This window comes from Bombina bombina, chromosome 1, assembly GCF_027579735.1.
Source record: "Bombina bombina isolate aBomBom1 chromosome 1, aBomBom1.pri, whole genome shotgun sequence".
NCBI lineage: Eukaryota > Metazoa > Chordata > Amphibia > Anura > Bombinatoridae > Bombina > Bombina bombina.
Window position 1 is genome coordinate 293,206,386 of NC_069499.1, and position 17,286 is coordinate 293,223,671.

The 17,286-nt window shown below is 42.1% G+C and overlaps 1 protein-coding gene across 5 annotated transcripts in view; it reads left to right on the forward strand.

Annotated features, from left to right (window-relative positions):
* ZNF148 (zinc finger protein 148) overlaps window positions 1–17,286 on the forward strand; it is a 202,085-nt gene that overhangs the window by 85,116 nt on the left and 99,683 nt on the right. For 4 of the 5 annotated variants that reach the window (XM_053698052.1, XM_053698053.1, XM_053698056.1 and 1 more), the window contains exons 3-4: window positions 3,186–3,314; window positions 3,775–3,898. In XM_053698052.1, the coding sequence (XP_053554027.1) occupies window positions 3,186–3,314; window positions 3,775–3,898 (253 nt within the window). The remainder of the gene's footprint in view (window positions 1–3,185; window positions 3,315–3,774; window positions 3,899–17,286) is intronic. The other variant, XM_053698055.1, reaches the window with a different exon arrangement.

Sequence of the window (17,286 nt, forward strand, 5' to 3'; positions counted from 1 at the left end):
AAGTGAACGTGGAAAAGAGTTCTCTATCCCCGTCAACAAGGGTTCCCTTCTTGGGAACAATAATAGACTCCTTAGAAATGAGGATTTTTCTGACAGAGGCCAGAAAAACAAAGCTTCTAGACTCTTGTCGGATACTTCATTCCGTTCCTCTTCCTTCCATAGCTCAGTGCATGGAAGTGATCGGGTTGATGGTAGCGGCAATGGACATAGTTCCTTTTGCGCGCATTCATCTAAGACCATTACAACTGTGCATGCTCAGTCAGTGGAATGGGGACTATACAGACTTGTCTCCGAAGATACAAGTAAATCAGAGGACCAGAGACTCACTCCGTTGGTGGCTGTCCCTGGACAACCTGTCACAAGGGATGACATTCCGCAGACCAGAGTGGGTCATTGTCACGACCGACGCCAGTCTGATGGGCTGGGGCGCGGTCTGGGGATCCCTGAAAGCTCAGGGTCTTTGGTCTCGGCAAGAATCTCTTCTACCGATAAATATTCTGGAACTAAGAGCGATATTCAATGCTCTCAAGGCTTGGCCTCAGCTAGCGAGGGCCAAGTTCATACGGTTTCAATCAGACAACATGACAACTGTTGCGTACATCAACCATCAGGGGGGAACAAGGAGTTCCCTAGCGATGGAAGAAGTGACCAAAATCATTCTATGGGCGGAGTCTCACTCCTGCCACCTGTCTGCTATCCACATCCCAGGAGTGGAAAATTGGGAAGCGGATTTTCTGAGTCGTCAGACATTGCATCCGGGGGAGTGGGAACTCCATCCGGAAATCTTTGCCCAAGTCACTCAGCTGTGGGGCATTCCAGACATGGATCTGATGGCCTCTCGTCAGAACTTCAAAGTTCCTTGCTACGGGTCCAGATCCAGGGATCCCAAGGCGGCTCTAGTGGATGCACTAGTAGCACCTTGGACCTTCAAACTAGCTTATGTGTTCCCGCCGTTTCCTCTCATCCCCAGGCTGGTAGCCAGGATCAATCAGGAGAGGGCGTCGGTGATCTTGATAGCTCCTGCGTGGCCACGCAGGACTTGGTATGCAGATCTGGTGAATATGTCATCGGCTCCACCTTGGAAGCTACCTTTGAGACGAGACCTTCTTGTTCAGGGTCCGTTCGAACATCCGAATCTGGTTTCACTCCAGCTGACTGCTTGGAGATTGAACGCTTGATTTTATCGAAGCGAGGGTTCTCAGATTCTGTTATTGATACTCTTGTTCAGGCCAGAAAGCCTGTAACTAGAAAGATTTACCACAAAATTTGGAAAAAATATATCTGTTGGTGTGAATCTAAAGGATTCTCTTGGGACAAGGTTAAGATTCCTAGGATTCTATCCTTCCTTCAAGAAGGATTGGAAAAAGGATTATCTGCAAGTTCCCTGAAGGGACAGATTTCTGCCTTGTCGGTGTTACTTCACAAAAAACTGGCTGCTGTGCCAGATGTTCAAGCCTTTGTTCAGGCTCTGGTTAGAATTAAGCCTGTTTACAAACCTTTGACTCCTCCTTGGAGTCTCAATTTAGTTCTTTCAGTTCTTCAGGGGGTTCCGTTTGAACCCTTGCATTCCGATGATATTAAGTTATTATCTTGGAAAGTTTTGTTTTTAGTTGCAATTTCTTCTGCTAGAAGAGTTTCAGAATTATCTGCTCTGCAGTGTTCTCCTCCTTATCTGGTGTTCCATGCAGATAAGGTGGTTTTACGTACTAAACCTGGTTTTCTTCCAAAAGTTGTTTCTAACAAAAACATTAACCAGGAGATTATCGTACCTTCTCTGTGTCCGAAACCAGTTTCAAAGAAGGAACGTTTGTTGCACAATTTGGATGTTGTTCGCGCTCTAAAATTCTATTTAGATGCTACAAAGGATTTTAGACAAACATCTTCCTTGTTTGTTGTTTATTCTGGTAAAAGGAGAGGTCAAAAAGCAACTTCTACCTCTCTCTCTTTTTGGATTAAAAGCATCATCAGATTGGCTTACGAGACTGCCGGACGGCAGCCTCCCGAAAGAATCACAGCTCATTCCACTAGGGCTGTGGCTTCCACATGGGCCTTCAAGAACGAGGCTTCTGTTGATCAGATATGTAGGGCAGCGACTTGGTCTTCACTGCACACTTTTACCAAATTTTACAAGTTTGATACTTTTGCTTCTTCTGAGGCTATTTTTGGGAGAAAGGTTTTGCAAGCCGTGGTGCCTTCCATTTAGGTGACCTGATTTGCTCCCTCCCTTCATCCGTGTCCTAAAGCTTTGGTATTGGTTCCCACAAGTAAGGATGACGCCGTGGACCGGACACACCTATGTTGGAGAAAACAGAATTTATGTTTACCTGATAAATTACTTTCTCCAACGGTGTGTCCGGTCCACGGCCCGCCCTGGTTTTTTTTTTTAATCAGGTCTGATAATTTATTTTCTTTAACTACAGTCACCACGGTACCATATGGTTTCTCCTATGCAAATATTCCTCCTTAACGTCGGTCGAATGACTGGGGTAGGCGGAGCCTAGGAGGGATCATGTGACCAGCTTTGCTGGGCTCTTTGCCATTTCCTGTTGGGGAAGAGAATATCCCACAAGTAAGGATGACGCCGTGGACCGGACACACCGTTGGAGAAAGTAATTTATCAGGTAAACATAAATTCTGTTTTTTTACATTACCATCTCAAAGTGTTTAATGTAACTTTAACTGCCTTCTTTCCCTTAGTCTAGATCAGTTATTCCCCAAGGTGCCCAGTATTTAGACTTAGATCCTGTTCTCATGGTATTCTTAGTTGAAAGCTAAACCTAGGAGGTTTATGTGCTAATTTCTTAGACCTTGAAGACTGCCTCTAATCTAAATGCATTTGACCACTAGAGGGCATTAGTTCATGTGTTTCATATAGATAACATTGAGCTCATGCACGTGAAGTGACCTAGGAGTGAGCACTGATTGGCTAAAATGCAAGTCTATCAAAAGAACTGAAATAAGGGGGCAGTCAGCAGAAGCTTAGATACAAGGTAATTACAGAGGTAAAAAGTTTATTATAATTGTGTTGGTTATGCAAAACTAGGGAATGGGTAATAAAGGAATTATCTTTCTTTTTAAACAACAAAAACATCTGGTGTTGACTGTCCCTTTAAATAAAGGTCACTGGCAGAAAAATGTTCTTATATAGTGTTGCTCCTGCTAAACCGCTATCAATGACATCCCAGCAGGTTCATGTTAAGCAAGAAATCAAATTCACAGAGGATGCAGTTCCCCAGATATCAGAAAACAGGCAGCTGCAGGAGCCGGGTGATTTACAAAAGAAGAAGAAAAGAAAACAGCGCTCACCAGCCAAAGTAAGAATCATTCTTGTTTTAGTTAATTAAAATAGCTGCAGTCATCGTAAAGCAATTGAGGTCCTGTTGGAATTATCTTTACTTTCTGTTAAAAGTAAACGACTCTGTTAATGTAACCGCCATACAGTAAACACTAAACTACTGATTGTACCAGATATCCATGCACAGGGGCAGTTATTAAAAATTATTTTTATGTTTTCTTTTTTTTTTTGTTTAAAGATTTGCTGTATACATTTTGTTAAGAATTGCTACAAATGTAATCTGCACATGTATCATCCACTGCTGGAAATGGCACAGTAATTTCACTCAATCATTGGTATTTTTGGGATTCTGTATTTTTATTTAATTTACGCATATTGAACTTTGTCTAAACAGCTGGTTTTTACAGATTACATGTGATATTTTAGTCTGCGAAACTATTATTCGTTTTTTTTGTTAAGTTGGTCATTGCTTATTTTAGATCCTCACCATCAATGAGGATGGCTCACTGGGCTTGAAGATCCCCAAATGCCATGTTTGTGAGCATTGCAACGCTGCATTCAGAACCAACTACCACCTTCAGAGACATGTCTTCATTCACACAGGTAACTGTCTCATCACACAAAAGCAGATTATCAACTTTATATTTCTATTTAGTAGCACTTAAACAAAACAAAAAACACTTATTTGCTTATTTATTGACTAGGGAAGGCTAAGAACTAGATATTATTTATGTACACCCCGATCCTCACACTCCACTTACTAATTTTTCTTACCTTTGTTTGCATTTTGGAGAAAAGTAGTAAATGCTGAGATTTGTAAAAAAAATAAATAAAAAAAAAAAAAAATGGCCGCCATTGTAAATTTTTGGGTCCAAGTTGTTCAGTCTTGGTCACTGCATTGTTTGAGGCTCTGTACAGTATTTATGAACATGTATCACACACACCATTTCTGCCAATTGTTTTAACTTTTCATTGTTGCTGACTGATGAAAACTGAATATTGTTTCTTGTTGGTTGAGCTGACAAAAAATATTTATTAAGAGAGCTGTTTATTTTTTTAATGTGTCCACATGAAAGAAATTTATTGTATTAAAAAATAATAAACTGTTATACCCCTGTATAGCCTGTATCAATATGCTGTTAGCAATCTCCAAGGTGGACTTTGACCTATGCAGGGTCATATTTGAGCCACTTTCACTCCAGAATCACTTTCTTAATAAGCAGTTATAGGACAACTATCCAAAAAGTAATTAATTAAACTGGTATTAATCTATTAATCTTATAATTTTTAGGCCTTTCTCCTTTAATTACATTGCAGTATTGCTGGTTTGAATTAACGTTACTTTCTCTTGTAAGGTGTATCCAGTCCACGGGTTCATCCATTACTTGTGGGATATTCTCCTTCCCAACAGGAAGCTGCAAGAGGACACCCACAGCAGAGCTGTCTATATAGCTCCTCCCCTAACTGACACCCCCAGTCATTCTCTTGCAGCTCTCAACAAGATAGGAAGTATCAAGAGATATGTGGTGACTTAGTGTAGTTTAACCTTCAATCAAAAGATTGTTATTTTTAAACGGTACCGGCGTTGTACTGTTTTACTCTCAGGCAGAAATTAGAAGAAGAGTTCTGCCTGGAGGTTGATGATCTTAGTGGTTTGTAACTAAGGTCCATTGCTGTTCTCACACATAACTGAGTATGGGACAACTTCAGTTGGGGGAACGGTCTGCAGATTACCTGCTTTGAGGTATGTTCAGTATATTTATTTCTAGAGAGATGAATGAGTTCTAGCAAATGCTGACAGAGCCTTGTGTATTTGAGGTAAGCCTGATGCAGTGATTTAACAGCGACTGGGATCATGCTTACAAAACAGAGTAATACTCTTATTACTTAGTGACAGTTAAACGTTTACATGAATTCAAAAATAGGACGTTTTTTCTCTGAGGGAGATAAGTCTTTATTTGGGGCCTAGTTTCCACATGGCTAATCAGATACTCCTAGGAGTTTTTTCTTAAGGCCCCTCTGGCATCCAGTACATGGTGGGAGGGGCCTATTTTAGCGCTCTAAGTGCGCAGTTTTAATTCAGACTGAGACATCCAGCTTCCCTAGAGGAGTCCTCTGGCACCTTAGGACCATTATAAGGGGTTTATTTCTGCACAAAATCGTACTTGAGGGCAGGTAGGAGCCTCAGCAGAGCTGTGGCAGGGTGCTTAACTGTCTTGTAACGTTTTTTAACGTTTTTAAATCCGGTTTGGGGCCTAAGGGGTTAATCAAGTGGGTGCCATGTTGCTTTAGTCCCTTACACACACTTTATTAAAGTGTTTTCCAAGCTTGCTTGTCTCATTACTAGTCAGTTAAACATGTCTGACATAGAGGAAACTCCTTGTTCAATATGTTTAGAAGCCATGGTGGAACCCTCTCTTTGAATGTGTACCAAATGTACTGAAATTTCTATAAACTATAAAGACCATATTATGGCGCTTAAAGATTTATCTCCAGGGGATTCTCTGACTGAAAAAAGGGAGATTATGCCATCTTGCTCTCCCCATGTGTCAGAACCTATAAGTCCCGCTCAAGTGACGCCAAGTACATCTAGCGCGTCTAATTCTTTTACCTTACAGGACATGGCGGCAGTTATGAATGCTACCCTCACAGAGGTATTTTGCAAACTGCCAGGGTTACAAGGAAAGCGAGACAGCTCTGGGGCTAGAACTAATACAGAGCTTTCTGACACTTTAATGCCTGTGTCCGATATACCCTCACAATACTCAGAAGCCGAGGCAGGTGAGATTCTATCTGTGGGTTGACATTTCAGATTCAGGGAAGGCATTGCTTCAGTCTTTTTCTGAAATGACAGCGTTTAAATTTAAGCTTGAACACCTCCGCTTATTGCTTAGGGAGGTTTTAGCGACTCTGGATGATTGTGACCCCATTGTGGTTCCAGAGAAATTGTGTAAAATGGACAAATACTTTGCAGTGCCTGTTTACACTGATGTTTTTCCAGTCCCTAAGAGGTTTTCGGAAATTATTACTAAGGAATGGGATAGACCAGGTGTGCTGTTCTCTCCCCTCCTGCTTTCAAAAAGATGTTTCCCATAGATGCCGCCGTACGGGACTCGTGGCAGACGGTCCCTAAGGTGGAGGGAGCAGTCTCTACCCTAGCTAAGCGTACAACTATCCCCGTCGAGGACAGTTGTGCTTTCCTAAATCCTATGGATAAAAAATTAGAGGGTCTCCTTCAGAAAATTTTTATTCATCAAGGTTTTATTCTCCAGCCTCTTGCATGCATAGCCCCAGTTACTGCTGCAGCGGCTTTTTGGTTCGAGTCTCTTGAGGAGGCTCTGCAGGTGGAGACTCCGCTAGACGACATTCTAGACGATAAAAAGAGAGGCATTCTTATGTTGCGTTCAAGACCTACTGGTTATGGGAGTGATCCACCCAGTTCCAAGAGAGGAACAGGGGCTGGGTTTTTATTCAAACCTGTTTATAGTTCCCAAAAAAGAGGGAACTTTCAGACCTATCTTGGATCTCAAGGTCCTAAACAAATTTCTCAGGGTCCCATCCTTCAAGATGGAGACTATCCGAACCATCCTCCCTATGATCCAGGAGGGTCAATATATGACTACCGTGGACTTAAAGGATGCTTATCTCCACATTCCGATTCACAGAGATCATCATCAGTTCCTCAGGTTCGCCTTCTTAGACAGGCATTACCAGTTTGTGGCTCTTCCCTTCGGGTTAGCCACGGCACCAAGAATCTTTACGAAGGTTCTAGGGTCCCTTCTGGTGGCTCTAAGGCCGCGGGGCATAGCGGTAGCCCCTTACCCAGACGACATTCTGATTCAGGCGTCGACTTTTCAAATCGCCAAGTCCCATACGGACATTGTTCTGGCCTTTCTGAGGTCTCACGGGTGGAAAGTGAACATAGAAAAGAGTTCTCTCTCTCCTCTCACAAGAGTTTGCTTCCTAGGAACTCTGATAGATTCAGTAGAAATGAAAATTTTTCTGACAGAAGTCAGGATATCAAAACTTCTAACTTCTTGCCGTGCTCTTCATTCCACTTCTCGGCCATCAGTGGCTCGGTGTATGGAAATGATCGGCCTAATTGTAGCGGCAATGGACATAGTTCCGTTTGCCCGCCTACATCTCAGACCACTGCAACTTTGCATGCTCAACCAGTGGAATGGGGACTGCACAGATTTGTCTCCTCTGTTAAATCTGGATCAAGAGACCAGGGATTCTCTTCTCTGGTGGTTATCTCGGGTCCATCTGTCCAGGGGAATGAGTTTCCGCAGGCCAGAGTGGACTATAGTGACGACAGATGCCAGCCTTCTGGGCTGGGGCGCAGTCTGGAACTCCCTGAAGGCTCAGGATTCGTGGACTCAGGAGGGAGCCCTCCTTCCGATAAACATTCCGGAACTAAGAGCGATATTCAATGCTCTTCAGGCTTGGCCTCAACTAGCTGCGGTCAAGTTCATCAGATTTTAGTCGGACAATATCACAACTGTAGCCTATATCAACCATCAGAGGGGAACAAGGAGTCCCCTGGCAATGATGGAGGTTTCCAAGATAATTCTATGGGCAGAGGTTCACTCTTGCTATCTCTCAGCTATCCATATCCCAGGAGTAGAGAACTGGGAGGTGGATTTTCTAAGTCGGCAGACTTTTCATCCGGGGGAGTGGGAGCTCCATCCGGAGGTATTTGCCCAGCTGATTCAACTTTGGGGCAAACCAGAACTGGATCTGATGGTGTCTCGTCAGAACGCCAAGCTTCCTTGTTACGGGTCCAGGTCAAGGGATCCCCAGGCAGCGCTGATAGATGCTCTAGCAGTGCCCTGGTCCTTCAACCTGGCTTATATGTTTCCACCGTTTCCTCTCCTCCCTCGTCTGATTGCCAAGATCAAGCAGGAGAGAGCTTCAGTGATTTTGATAGCGCCTGCGTGGCCACGCAGGACTTGGTATGCGGATCTGGTGGACATGTCATCCTCTCCACCATGGACTCTGCCGCTGAGGCAGGACCTTCTACTCCAAGGTCCATTCAAACATCCAAATCTAATTTCTCTGCGTCTGACTGCTTGGAGATTGAACGCTTGATTTTATCAAAACGTGGTTTCTCCGAGTCGGTCATTGATACCTTGATTCTGGCTCGAAAGCCTGACACCAGGAAAATCTATCATAAGATATGGTGTAAATATCTTCATTGGTGTGAATCCAAGGGTTACTTGTGGAGTAAGGTCAGGATTCCTAGGATACTATCTTTTCTCCAAGAAGGATTGGAAAAGGGATTATCGGCTAGTTCCTTAAAGGGACAGATTTCTGCTCTGTCTATTCTTTTGCACAAGCGCCTGGCTGATGTTCCAGACGTTTAGGCGTTTTGTCAGGCTTTGGTTAGAATCAGGCCTGTGTTTAAACCTGTTGCTCCGCCATGGAGTTTAAATTTAGTTCTTAAAGTTCTTCAAGGGGTTCCGTTTGAACCCTTGCATTCCATAGATATCAAGCTTTTATCTTGGAAAGTTCTGTTTTTAGTAGCTATCTCTTCAGCTCGTAGAGTTTCAGAGTTATCTGCCTTGCAGTGTGATTCCCCTTATCTGATCTTCCATGCAGATAAGGTAGTTTTGCTTACCAAACCTGGGTTTCTTCCTAAGGTAGTATCTAATACGAATATCAATCAGGAAATTGTTGTTCCGTTACTGTGTCCTAATCCTTCTTCAAAGAAGGAACGTCTGTTACACAATCTTGACGTGGTTCGTGCTTTAAAGTTTTATTTGCAAGCTACTAAGGATTTTCGTCAAACATCTGCATTGTTTGTCGTCTACTCTGGAAAGAGGAGAGGCCAAAAGGCTTCGGCAACTTCTCTTTCTTTTTGGCTGAGAAGCATAATCCGTTTAGCTTATGAGACTGCTGGCCAGCAGCCTCCTGAAAGAATTACAGCTCATTCTACTAGAGTGGTAGCTTCCACATGGGCTTTTAAACATGAGGCCTCTGTTGAACAGATTTGCAAGGCGGCGACTTGGTCTTCGCTTCATACTTTTTCTAAATTCTACAAATTTGATACTTTTGCTTCCTCGGAGACTATTTTTGGGAGAAAGGTCTTGCAGGCAGTGGTGCCTTCCGTTTAAGTGCCTGCCTTGTCCCTCCCTTCATCCATGTCCTAAAGCTTTGGTATTGGTATCCCACAAGTAATGGATGAACCCGTGGACTGGATACACCTTACAAGAGAAAACAAAATTTATGCTTACCTGATAAATTTCTTTCTCTTGTGGTGTATCCAGTCCACGGCCCGCCCTGTCACTTTAAGGCAGGTGTTTTTAATTTTTAAACTACAGTCACCACTGCACCCTATAGTTTCTCCTTTTTCTTGCTTGTCTTCGGTCGAATGACTGGGGGTGGCAGTTAGGGGAGGAGCTATATAGACAGCTCTGCTGTGGGTGTCCTCTTGCAGCTTCCTGTTGGGAAGGAGAATATCCCACAAGTAATGGATAAACCCGTGGACTGGATACACCACAAGAGAAAGAAATTGATCAATTAAGCATAAATTTTGTTTTCCTACAAATTGTGTATAAATTTTAATACAGAAGTGAACAGTTTGAGAGATATAGTGTATGTCATGCACAGTTCAGGTTTGAAATAGAAAGACTTCCCAACAAAAGATTGCTGCTAAAATCATATTTCTCTTGTTAAGTGTATCCAGTCCACGGATCATCCATTACTTATGGGATATTCTCCTTCCCAACAGGAAGTTGCAAGAGATCACCCACAGCAGAGTTGCTATATAGCTCCTCCCCTAACTGCCATACCCAGTCATTCTCTTGCAAGCTCTCAACATAGAAGGAGGTTCGCGAGAGGAGTGGTGTTTTATACTTAATTTATTTCTTCAATCAAAAGTTTGTTATTTTTAAATGGCACCGGAGTGTGCTGTTTTTTCTCTCAGGCAGTATTTGGAAGAAGAATCTGCCTGAGTTTTTCTATGATCTTAGCAGACGTAACTAAGATCCACTGGCTGTTTCTCACACATTCTGAGGAGTGAGGTAAACTTCAGATGGGGGACAGCGTGCAGGTTTTCCTGCAAATGAGGTATGTGCAGTAAAATATTTTTCTAAGGAATGGAATTGACTAGAAAATGCTGCTGTTACCAAATTAATGTAAGTAAAGCCTTAATGCAGTGAAAGCGACTGTTAGCAGGCTTATTAATGTATGTGCAGTAAAATAATTTTCTAAGGAATGGAATTGACTAAGAAAATACTGCTGTTACCAAATTAATATAAGTAAAGCCTTAATGCAGTGAAAGCGACTGTTAGCAGGCTTATTAATGTATGTGCAGTAAAGTAATTTTCTAAGGAATGGAATTGACTATGAAAATGCTGCTGATACTGAAATAATCTAATTGAAGCCTTAATGCAGGGAAAGCAAGACAGGCTTATTAATAGAGATACATACTCTTTAAAAGAAGGTTGTTTTAAAAACGTTTACTGGCATGTTTAATCGTTTTTTGAGGTACATTGGTGATAAGGTTTATTGGGGCATAATTTTCCACATGGCTGGCTTAATTTCTGCATAGCAACAGTTAACTGAGTTCCCCACTGTTGTAATATGAGTGGGAGGGACCTAATTTAGAGCTTTTTTGCACAGTTAAAATTACAAAATGAATCATCCAGATTCCCTCAGCAGTCCTTTGAATACTACAGGACATCTCTAAAGGGCTAAAAAGACTTCCAAAATCGTTTATAGGGAAGGTAATCCACAGCTCAGCTGTGGCAGTTTTGTTGTGTCTGTTAAAAAAACGTCCATGTCATTTTTTTTTTTTATCTGTTTTTTGCATTAAGGGGTTAATCATCCATTTGCAAGTGGGTGCAATGCTCTGTGAACTTATTACATATACTGTAAAAATTTCGTTTGATTTACTGCCTTTTTTACAATGTTTTTCAAATGCTGACAAAATTTGTTTCTCTTAAAGGCACAGTAACGTTTTTTATATTTGCTTGTTAACTTGATTTAAAGTGTTTTCCAAGCTTATTAGTCTGTTCTAACATGTCTGACATAGAGGAAGCTCTGTGTTCATTATGTTTAAAAGCCATGGTGGAACCCCATTTTAGAATGTGTGCCAGATGTACTGATTTCATGTTAAACAATAAAGATCATTTTTGTCTTTTAAAACATTATCACCAGAGGTTTCTGTCGAGGGGGAAGTTATGCCGACTAACTCTCCCCACGTGTCAGACTCTTTGACTCCCGCTCCAGGGATTCACGCTCAAATGGCACCTAGTACATCAAGGGCGCTTATAGAGTTTATTTTACTAGACATGGCGAAAGTTAGGAATAATACTCTGGAAGCGGTATTAGTCAGACTACCTGAAATTAAAGGAAAGCGAGATAGCTCTGGGGATAGATACAGAGCATACAGATGCGTCAAGAACCATGTCTGTTACTGCCTCACTATATGCAGTGGGTCATATTTTTGATTCAGGGGAGATGATTTAACCTGATTCCGATATTTCTATATTTAAAATTTATGCTTAAGATCCTCCACTTGTTGCTCAGGGAGGTTTTAGCAGCTCTGAATGACTGGTTTACAATCACAGTGCTAGAAATTGTGTAGACTGAATAGATACTATGCAGTGCCGGTGTGTACTGATGTTTCTTTCAATACCTAAAGAGGTTTACAGAAATTATTAATAAGGAATGGGATAGACCAGGTGTGCCGTTCTCTTCCCCTCCTATTTTTAGAAAAATGTTTCTAACAGATGCCACCACACGGGACTTTTGGCAGACAGTCCCTAAGGTGGAGAAAAGAGTTTCTACTCTAGCTAAGCGTACCACTAGCCCTGTCAAGGACAGTTGTGCTTTTTTAGATCCAATGGATAAAGAATTAGAGGGTTACCTTAGGAAAATGTTTATTCAACAAGGTTTTATCCTGCAGCCCCTTGCATGCATTGCTTTTGTCACTGCTGCTGCGGCGTTCTGGTTTGAGTCTCTGGATGAGGCTTTACAGGCAGCGACTCCATTGGATGAATACTTGACAAGCTTAGAGCACTTAAGCTAGCCAATTCCTTTTTTTCTGATGCCTTGTTTTCTTTTGACTAAACTAACGGCTAAGAATTCTGTTTTTGTTATGCTGGCGTGCACAGCGCTAGGGCTTATATTATGGTCAGCTGTCGTGACTTTAATAAATAAGCTACTTAACTTCCCTTCTAGGGACAGACCCTATTCGGGCCTGGTTTGAAGGAGATTATTACTAATATCCTGGAGGAAAAGGTAATGCCCTTCCTCAGGATAGGTCCAAATCAAGGACCAAAAAATTCTAATTTTCGTGCCTTTCGAAACTTCAAGGCAGGCGTAGCATCAATTTCCTCTAAGGCAAACAAGAGGGAACTTTTGCTCAGTCCAAGACGGTCTGGTGACAACCAGACCTGGAACAAAGATAAGCAGGCCAAGGAGCCTGCTGCTGCCTCTAAGACAGCAGACTCCAGAGATATCTTCTGGATTTCAAAGCTTTCCCCCCAAAGAAGGGGAGATTTCACCTTTCACGATTATCTGCAAACCAGATAAAGGAGGAGGCATTCTTACACTGTGTACGAGACCCATCCAGTTCCAGGGGAGGAACAGGGATAGAGTTTTTACTCAAATCTGTTTGTGGTTCCCAAGGAGAGGGAACCTTCAGATCTATTTTGGATCTAAAGATCTTAAACAAATTCCTCAGAATTCCATCATTTAAGTTGGAAACTATTCGTACCATCTTAACTATGATCCAGGAGAGTCAATAGAGGGCTACAATGGATTTGAAGGATGCTTATCCTCACATTACGATGCAGAAAGATTGCCATCAATTTTTCAGATTGCCTTTCTAGACAGGCATTACCAGTTTAGTAGTTCTTTCCTTTAGGGTTAACTACAGCCCCAAGAATCTTTATACAGACTCTGGGGTCGCTTTGGCGGTCCTTAGGCCGCGGGGCATAGAAGTGGCCCCTTATTTAGACGACATTTTGATACAGGCGTCAAACATCCAAGTTGCCAAGTCTCATACGGAAGTAGTACTGGCATTTCTGAGATCGCATGGATGGAAAAGTGAACAGGAAGAGTTCTCTATCCCCAATCTCAAGGGTTTCCCTCCTAGGGATTCTGATAGATTTTGTAGAAATGAAAATTTACCTGACGGAGTCCAGGTTGTCAAAGTTTCTAAATTTCTGTTGTGTTCTTCATTCCATCCGCGCCCGTTGGTGGCTCAGTATATGAATGTAATTGGCTTAATGGTAGCGGCAAGGGACATAGTACCGTTTGCACGCCTTCATTTCAGACCGCTGCAACTATGCAGGCTCAGTCAGAGGAACGGGGATTACACAGATTTGTTCTCCTGTTAACTCTGGACCAAGAGACCAGAGATTCTCTTCTCTGGTGACTATATCGGGTCCATCTGTCCAAGGGTATGACTTTCTACAGGTCAGATGGGACAATCGTTACAACAGATGCCAGCCTTTTAGGTTGGGATACAGTCTGGAACTCCCTGAAGGCTCAGGGGTAGTGGACTCAGGAGGAGACCCTCCTTCTGAGGTATATTCTGGAACTGGGAGCAATATTCCATGCTCTTCAGACTTGGCCTCAGTTAGCAACTCTGAGGTACATCATTTTTCAGTCGGACAATATCACGACTGTGGCTTACATCATCCATCAAGGGGGAACATAGTTCCCTAGCGATGTTAGAAGTCTTAAAATAATTCACTGGACAGAGTCTCACTCTTGTCTATCAGCTATCCATATCCCAGGTGTTGAGCACTGGGAGGCGGATTTTCTAAGTCGTCAGACTTTTCATCTGGAGGAGTGGAATTCCCTCCGGAGGTGTTTACACAAGATCAAGCAGGAGAGTGCTTGATGTTTTTGGCAGCGCCTGCGTGGCCACGCAGGACCTGGTATTCAGATCTGGTGGACATGTCATCCTTTCCACCACGGTCTCTGCTTCTGAGACAGGACCCTCTTTCTCAGGGTCTTTTTCAACCATCTAAATATAACTAATCTGAGATGGACTGCCTGGAGACTGAACGCTTGATGTTATCAAAGCATGGCTTCTCCAAGTCAGTCATTGATACCTTAATACAGGCATGAAATCCTGTCTCCAGGAAAATTTAACATAGATATGGTGTAAATATCTTATTGTTATGAATCCAAGAGTTACTCATGGGGTAAATTCGGGATTCCAAGGATATTATCTTTTCTCCACGATGATTTTGAGAAAAGGGTTGTCAGCTAGTTCCTTAAAAGGACAGAATTCTACTCTGTCTATTCTTTTGCACAAGCGTCTGGCAGGTATTCTAGACGGTCAGGCTTTTGGTTAGGCTTTGGTTAGAACCAAGCCTGTGTTTAAAACTGTTGCTCCGCCATGGAGCTTAAACCTGGTTCTTAAGGTTCTTCAAGGAGTTCCGTTTTGAACCTTTTCATTCCATAGATATCAAACTTTATCTTGGAAAGTTCCTTTTTGGTAGCTATTTCCTCGACTCGTAGAGTCTCCGAGTTATCTGCGTTACAATGTAATTCTCCTTATCTGGTCCTCTGTACGGATAAGGTGGTCCTGTGTACCAACCTGGGTTTTTACCTAAGGTGGTATCTAACAAGAATATCACTCGAGAAATTGTTGTTCCATTCTTGTACCCTAATCCTTCTTCTAAGAAGGAACGTCTATTACACAATTTGGACGTAGTTCGTGCTTTAAAAGTTTTATTTACAAGCTACTACAGATCTTCATCAAACTTTCACCTTGTTTGTTGTCTATTCTGGTCAAAGGAGAGGTCAAAGACTTCAGCAACCTCTCTATCTTTTGGTTAAGAAAAGCATAATAATTTAGCTTAGGAGACTACTAGACAGCAGCCTCCTGAAGGGTTTACAGCTCAGACCTACTAGACCTGTGGTTTTCACTTGGGCCTTTTTAAAAATGAGGTTTCTGTTGAACAGTTTTACAAGACGGAGTCTTGGTCTACGTTTTATACTTTTTCAAATTTAATAAATTTGATTCTTTGCTTCTTTGGAGGCTATTTTTGGGAGAAAGGGTTTTTATAGGCAGTGGTAACTTCCGTTTAAGTACCTGCCTTGTCCCTCCCATCATCCGTGTACTTTAGCTTTGGTATTGGTATCCCATAAGTAATGGATGATCCGTGGACTGGATACACTTAACAAGAGAAAACATAATTTATGCTTACCTGATAAATTTATTTCTCTTGTAGTGTATCCAGTCCACGGCCCGCCCTGTCCTTTTAAGGCAGGTAATTTTTTTCATTTAAACTACAGTCACCACTACACCCTATAGTTTTTCCTTTCTCTGCATATTTTCGGTCGAATGACTGGATATGGCAGTTAGGGGAGGAGCTATATAGCAACTCTGCTGTGGGTGATCTCTTGCAACTTCCTGTTGGGAAGGAGAATATCCCATAAGTAATGGATGATCCGTGGACTGGATACACTACAAGAGAAATAAATTTATCAGGTAAGCATAAATTATGTTTTTTTAATATAGGTAGCGAGAGTCCACGAGCTGTTACATATGGTATATACATTCCTACCAGGAGAAGGCAAAGTTTCCCAAACCCCAAAAGCCTATTAAACTCCTTTCACTTCACTCATACCAGGCTTCAGTGAAAGGCGCTTCAGAGCATATTGAATCCCAGTTCCCCTCAGAGTACAGTGCTTGTCAGAGGGATGTGATTGGAGTATTGCCTCATGATACAATGTTTTCGCCTTATGGGAAATCCTTTATAGGCACTCTGTAAATTCGGTCGCAGGGACTCGTCTTCTGCCTTCCTTTACAGATCGACGTTATACTCCTATTTCATTACCTCTGCTTATGTTTCAGTACTGGTTTGGCTGTCTGCCACTATGTGGACAAGTGTCTATGGGTAAGTATGTTTTGTATTATTTAATAGACACTAACAGCTATTTCTTTCATGTAATTAACAAGAGTCCATGAGCTAGTGACGTATGGGATATACATTCCTACCAGGAGGGGCAAAGTTTCCCAAACCTTAAAATGCCTATAAATACACCCCTCACCACACCCACAAATCAGTTTTACAAACTTTGCCTCCAAGGGAGGTGGTGAAGTAAGTTTGTGCTAGATTCTACGTTGATATGCGCTCCGCAGCAAGTTGGAGCCCGGTTTTCCTCTCAGCGTGCAGTGAATGTCAGAGGGATGTGAAGAGAGTATTGCCTATTGAATGCAGTGATCTCCTTCTACGGGGTCTATTTCATAAGGTTCTCTGTTATCGGTCGTAGAGATTCATCTCTTACCTCCCTTTTCAGATCGACGATATACTCTTATATTTACCATTTCCTCTACTGATTCTCGTTTCAGTACTGGTTTGGCTTTCTACAAACATGTAGATGAGTGTCCTGGGGTAAGTAAGTCTTATTTTCTGTGACACTCTAAGCTATGGTTGGGCACTTTATTTATAAAGTTCTAAATATATGTATTCAAACATTTATTTGCCTTGACTCAGAATGTTCAACTTTCCTTATTTCCAGACAGTCAGTTTCATATTTGGGATTATGCTTTAAATTATCATATTTTTTCTTACCTCAAAAATTTGACTTTTTTCCCTGTGGGCTGTTAGGCTCGCGGGGGCTGAAAATGCTTCATTTTATTGCGTCATTCTTGGCGCGGACTTTTTTGGCGCAAAAATTCTTTTCCGTTTCCGGCGTCATACGTGTCGCCGGAAGTTGCGTCATTTTTGACGTTATTTTGCGCCAAAAATGTCGGCGTTCCGGATGTGGCGTCATTTTTGGCGCCAAAAGCATTTAGGCGCCAAATAATGTGGGCGTCTTATTTGGCGCCAAAAAATATGGGCGTCGCTGTTGTCTCCACATTATTTCAGTCTCATTTTTCATTTGCTTCTGGTTGCTAGAAGCTTGATGTTTGGCATTTTTTTCCCATTCCTGAAACTGTCTTATAAGGAATTTGATCTATTTTGCTTTATATGTTGTTTTTTCTCTTACATATTGCAAGATGTCTCACGTTG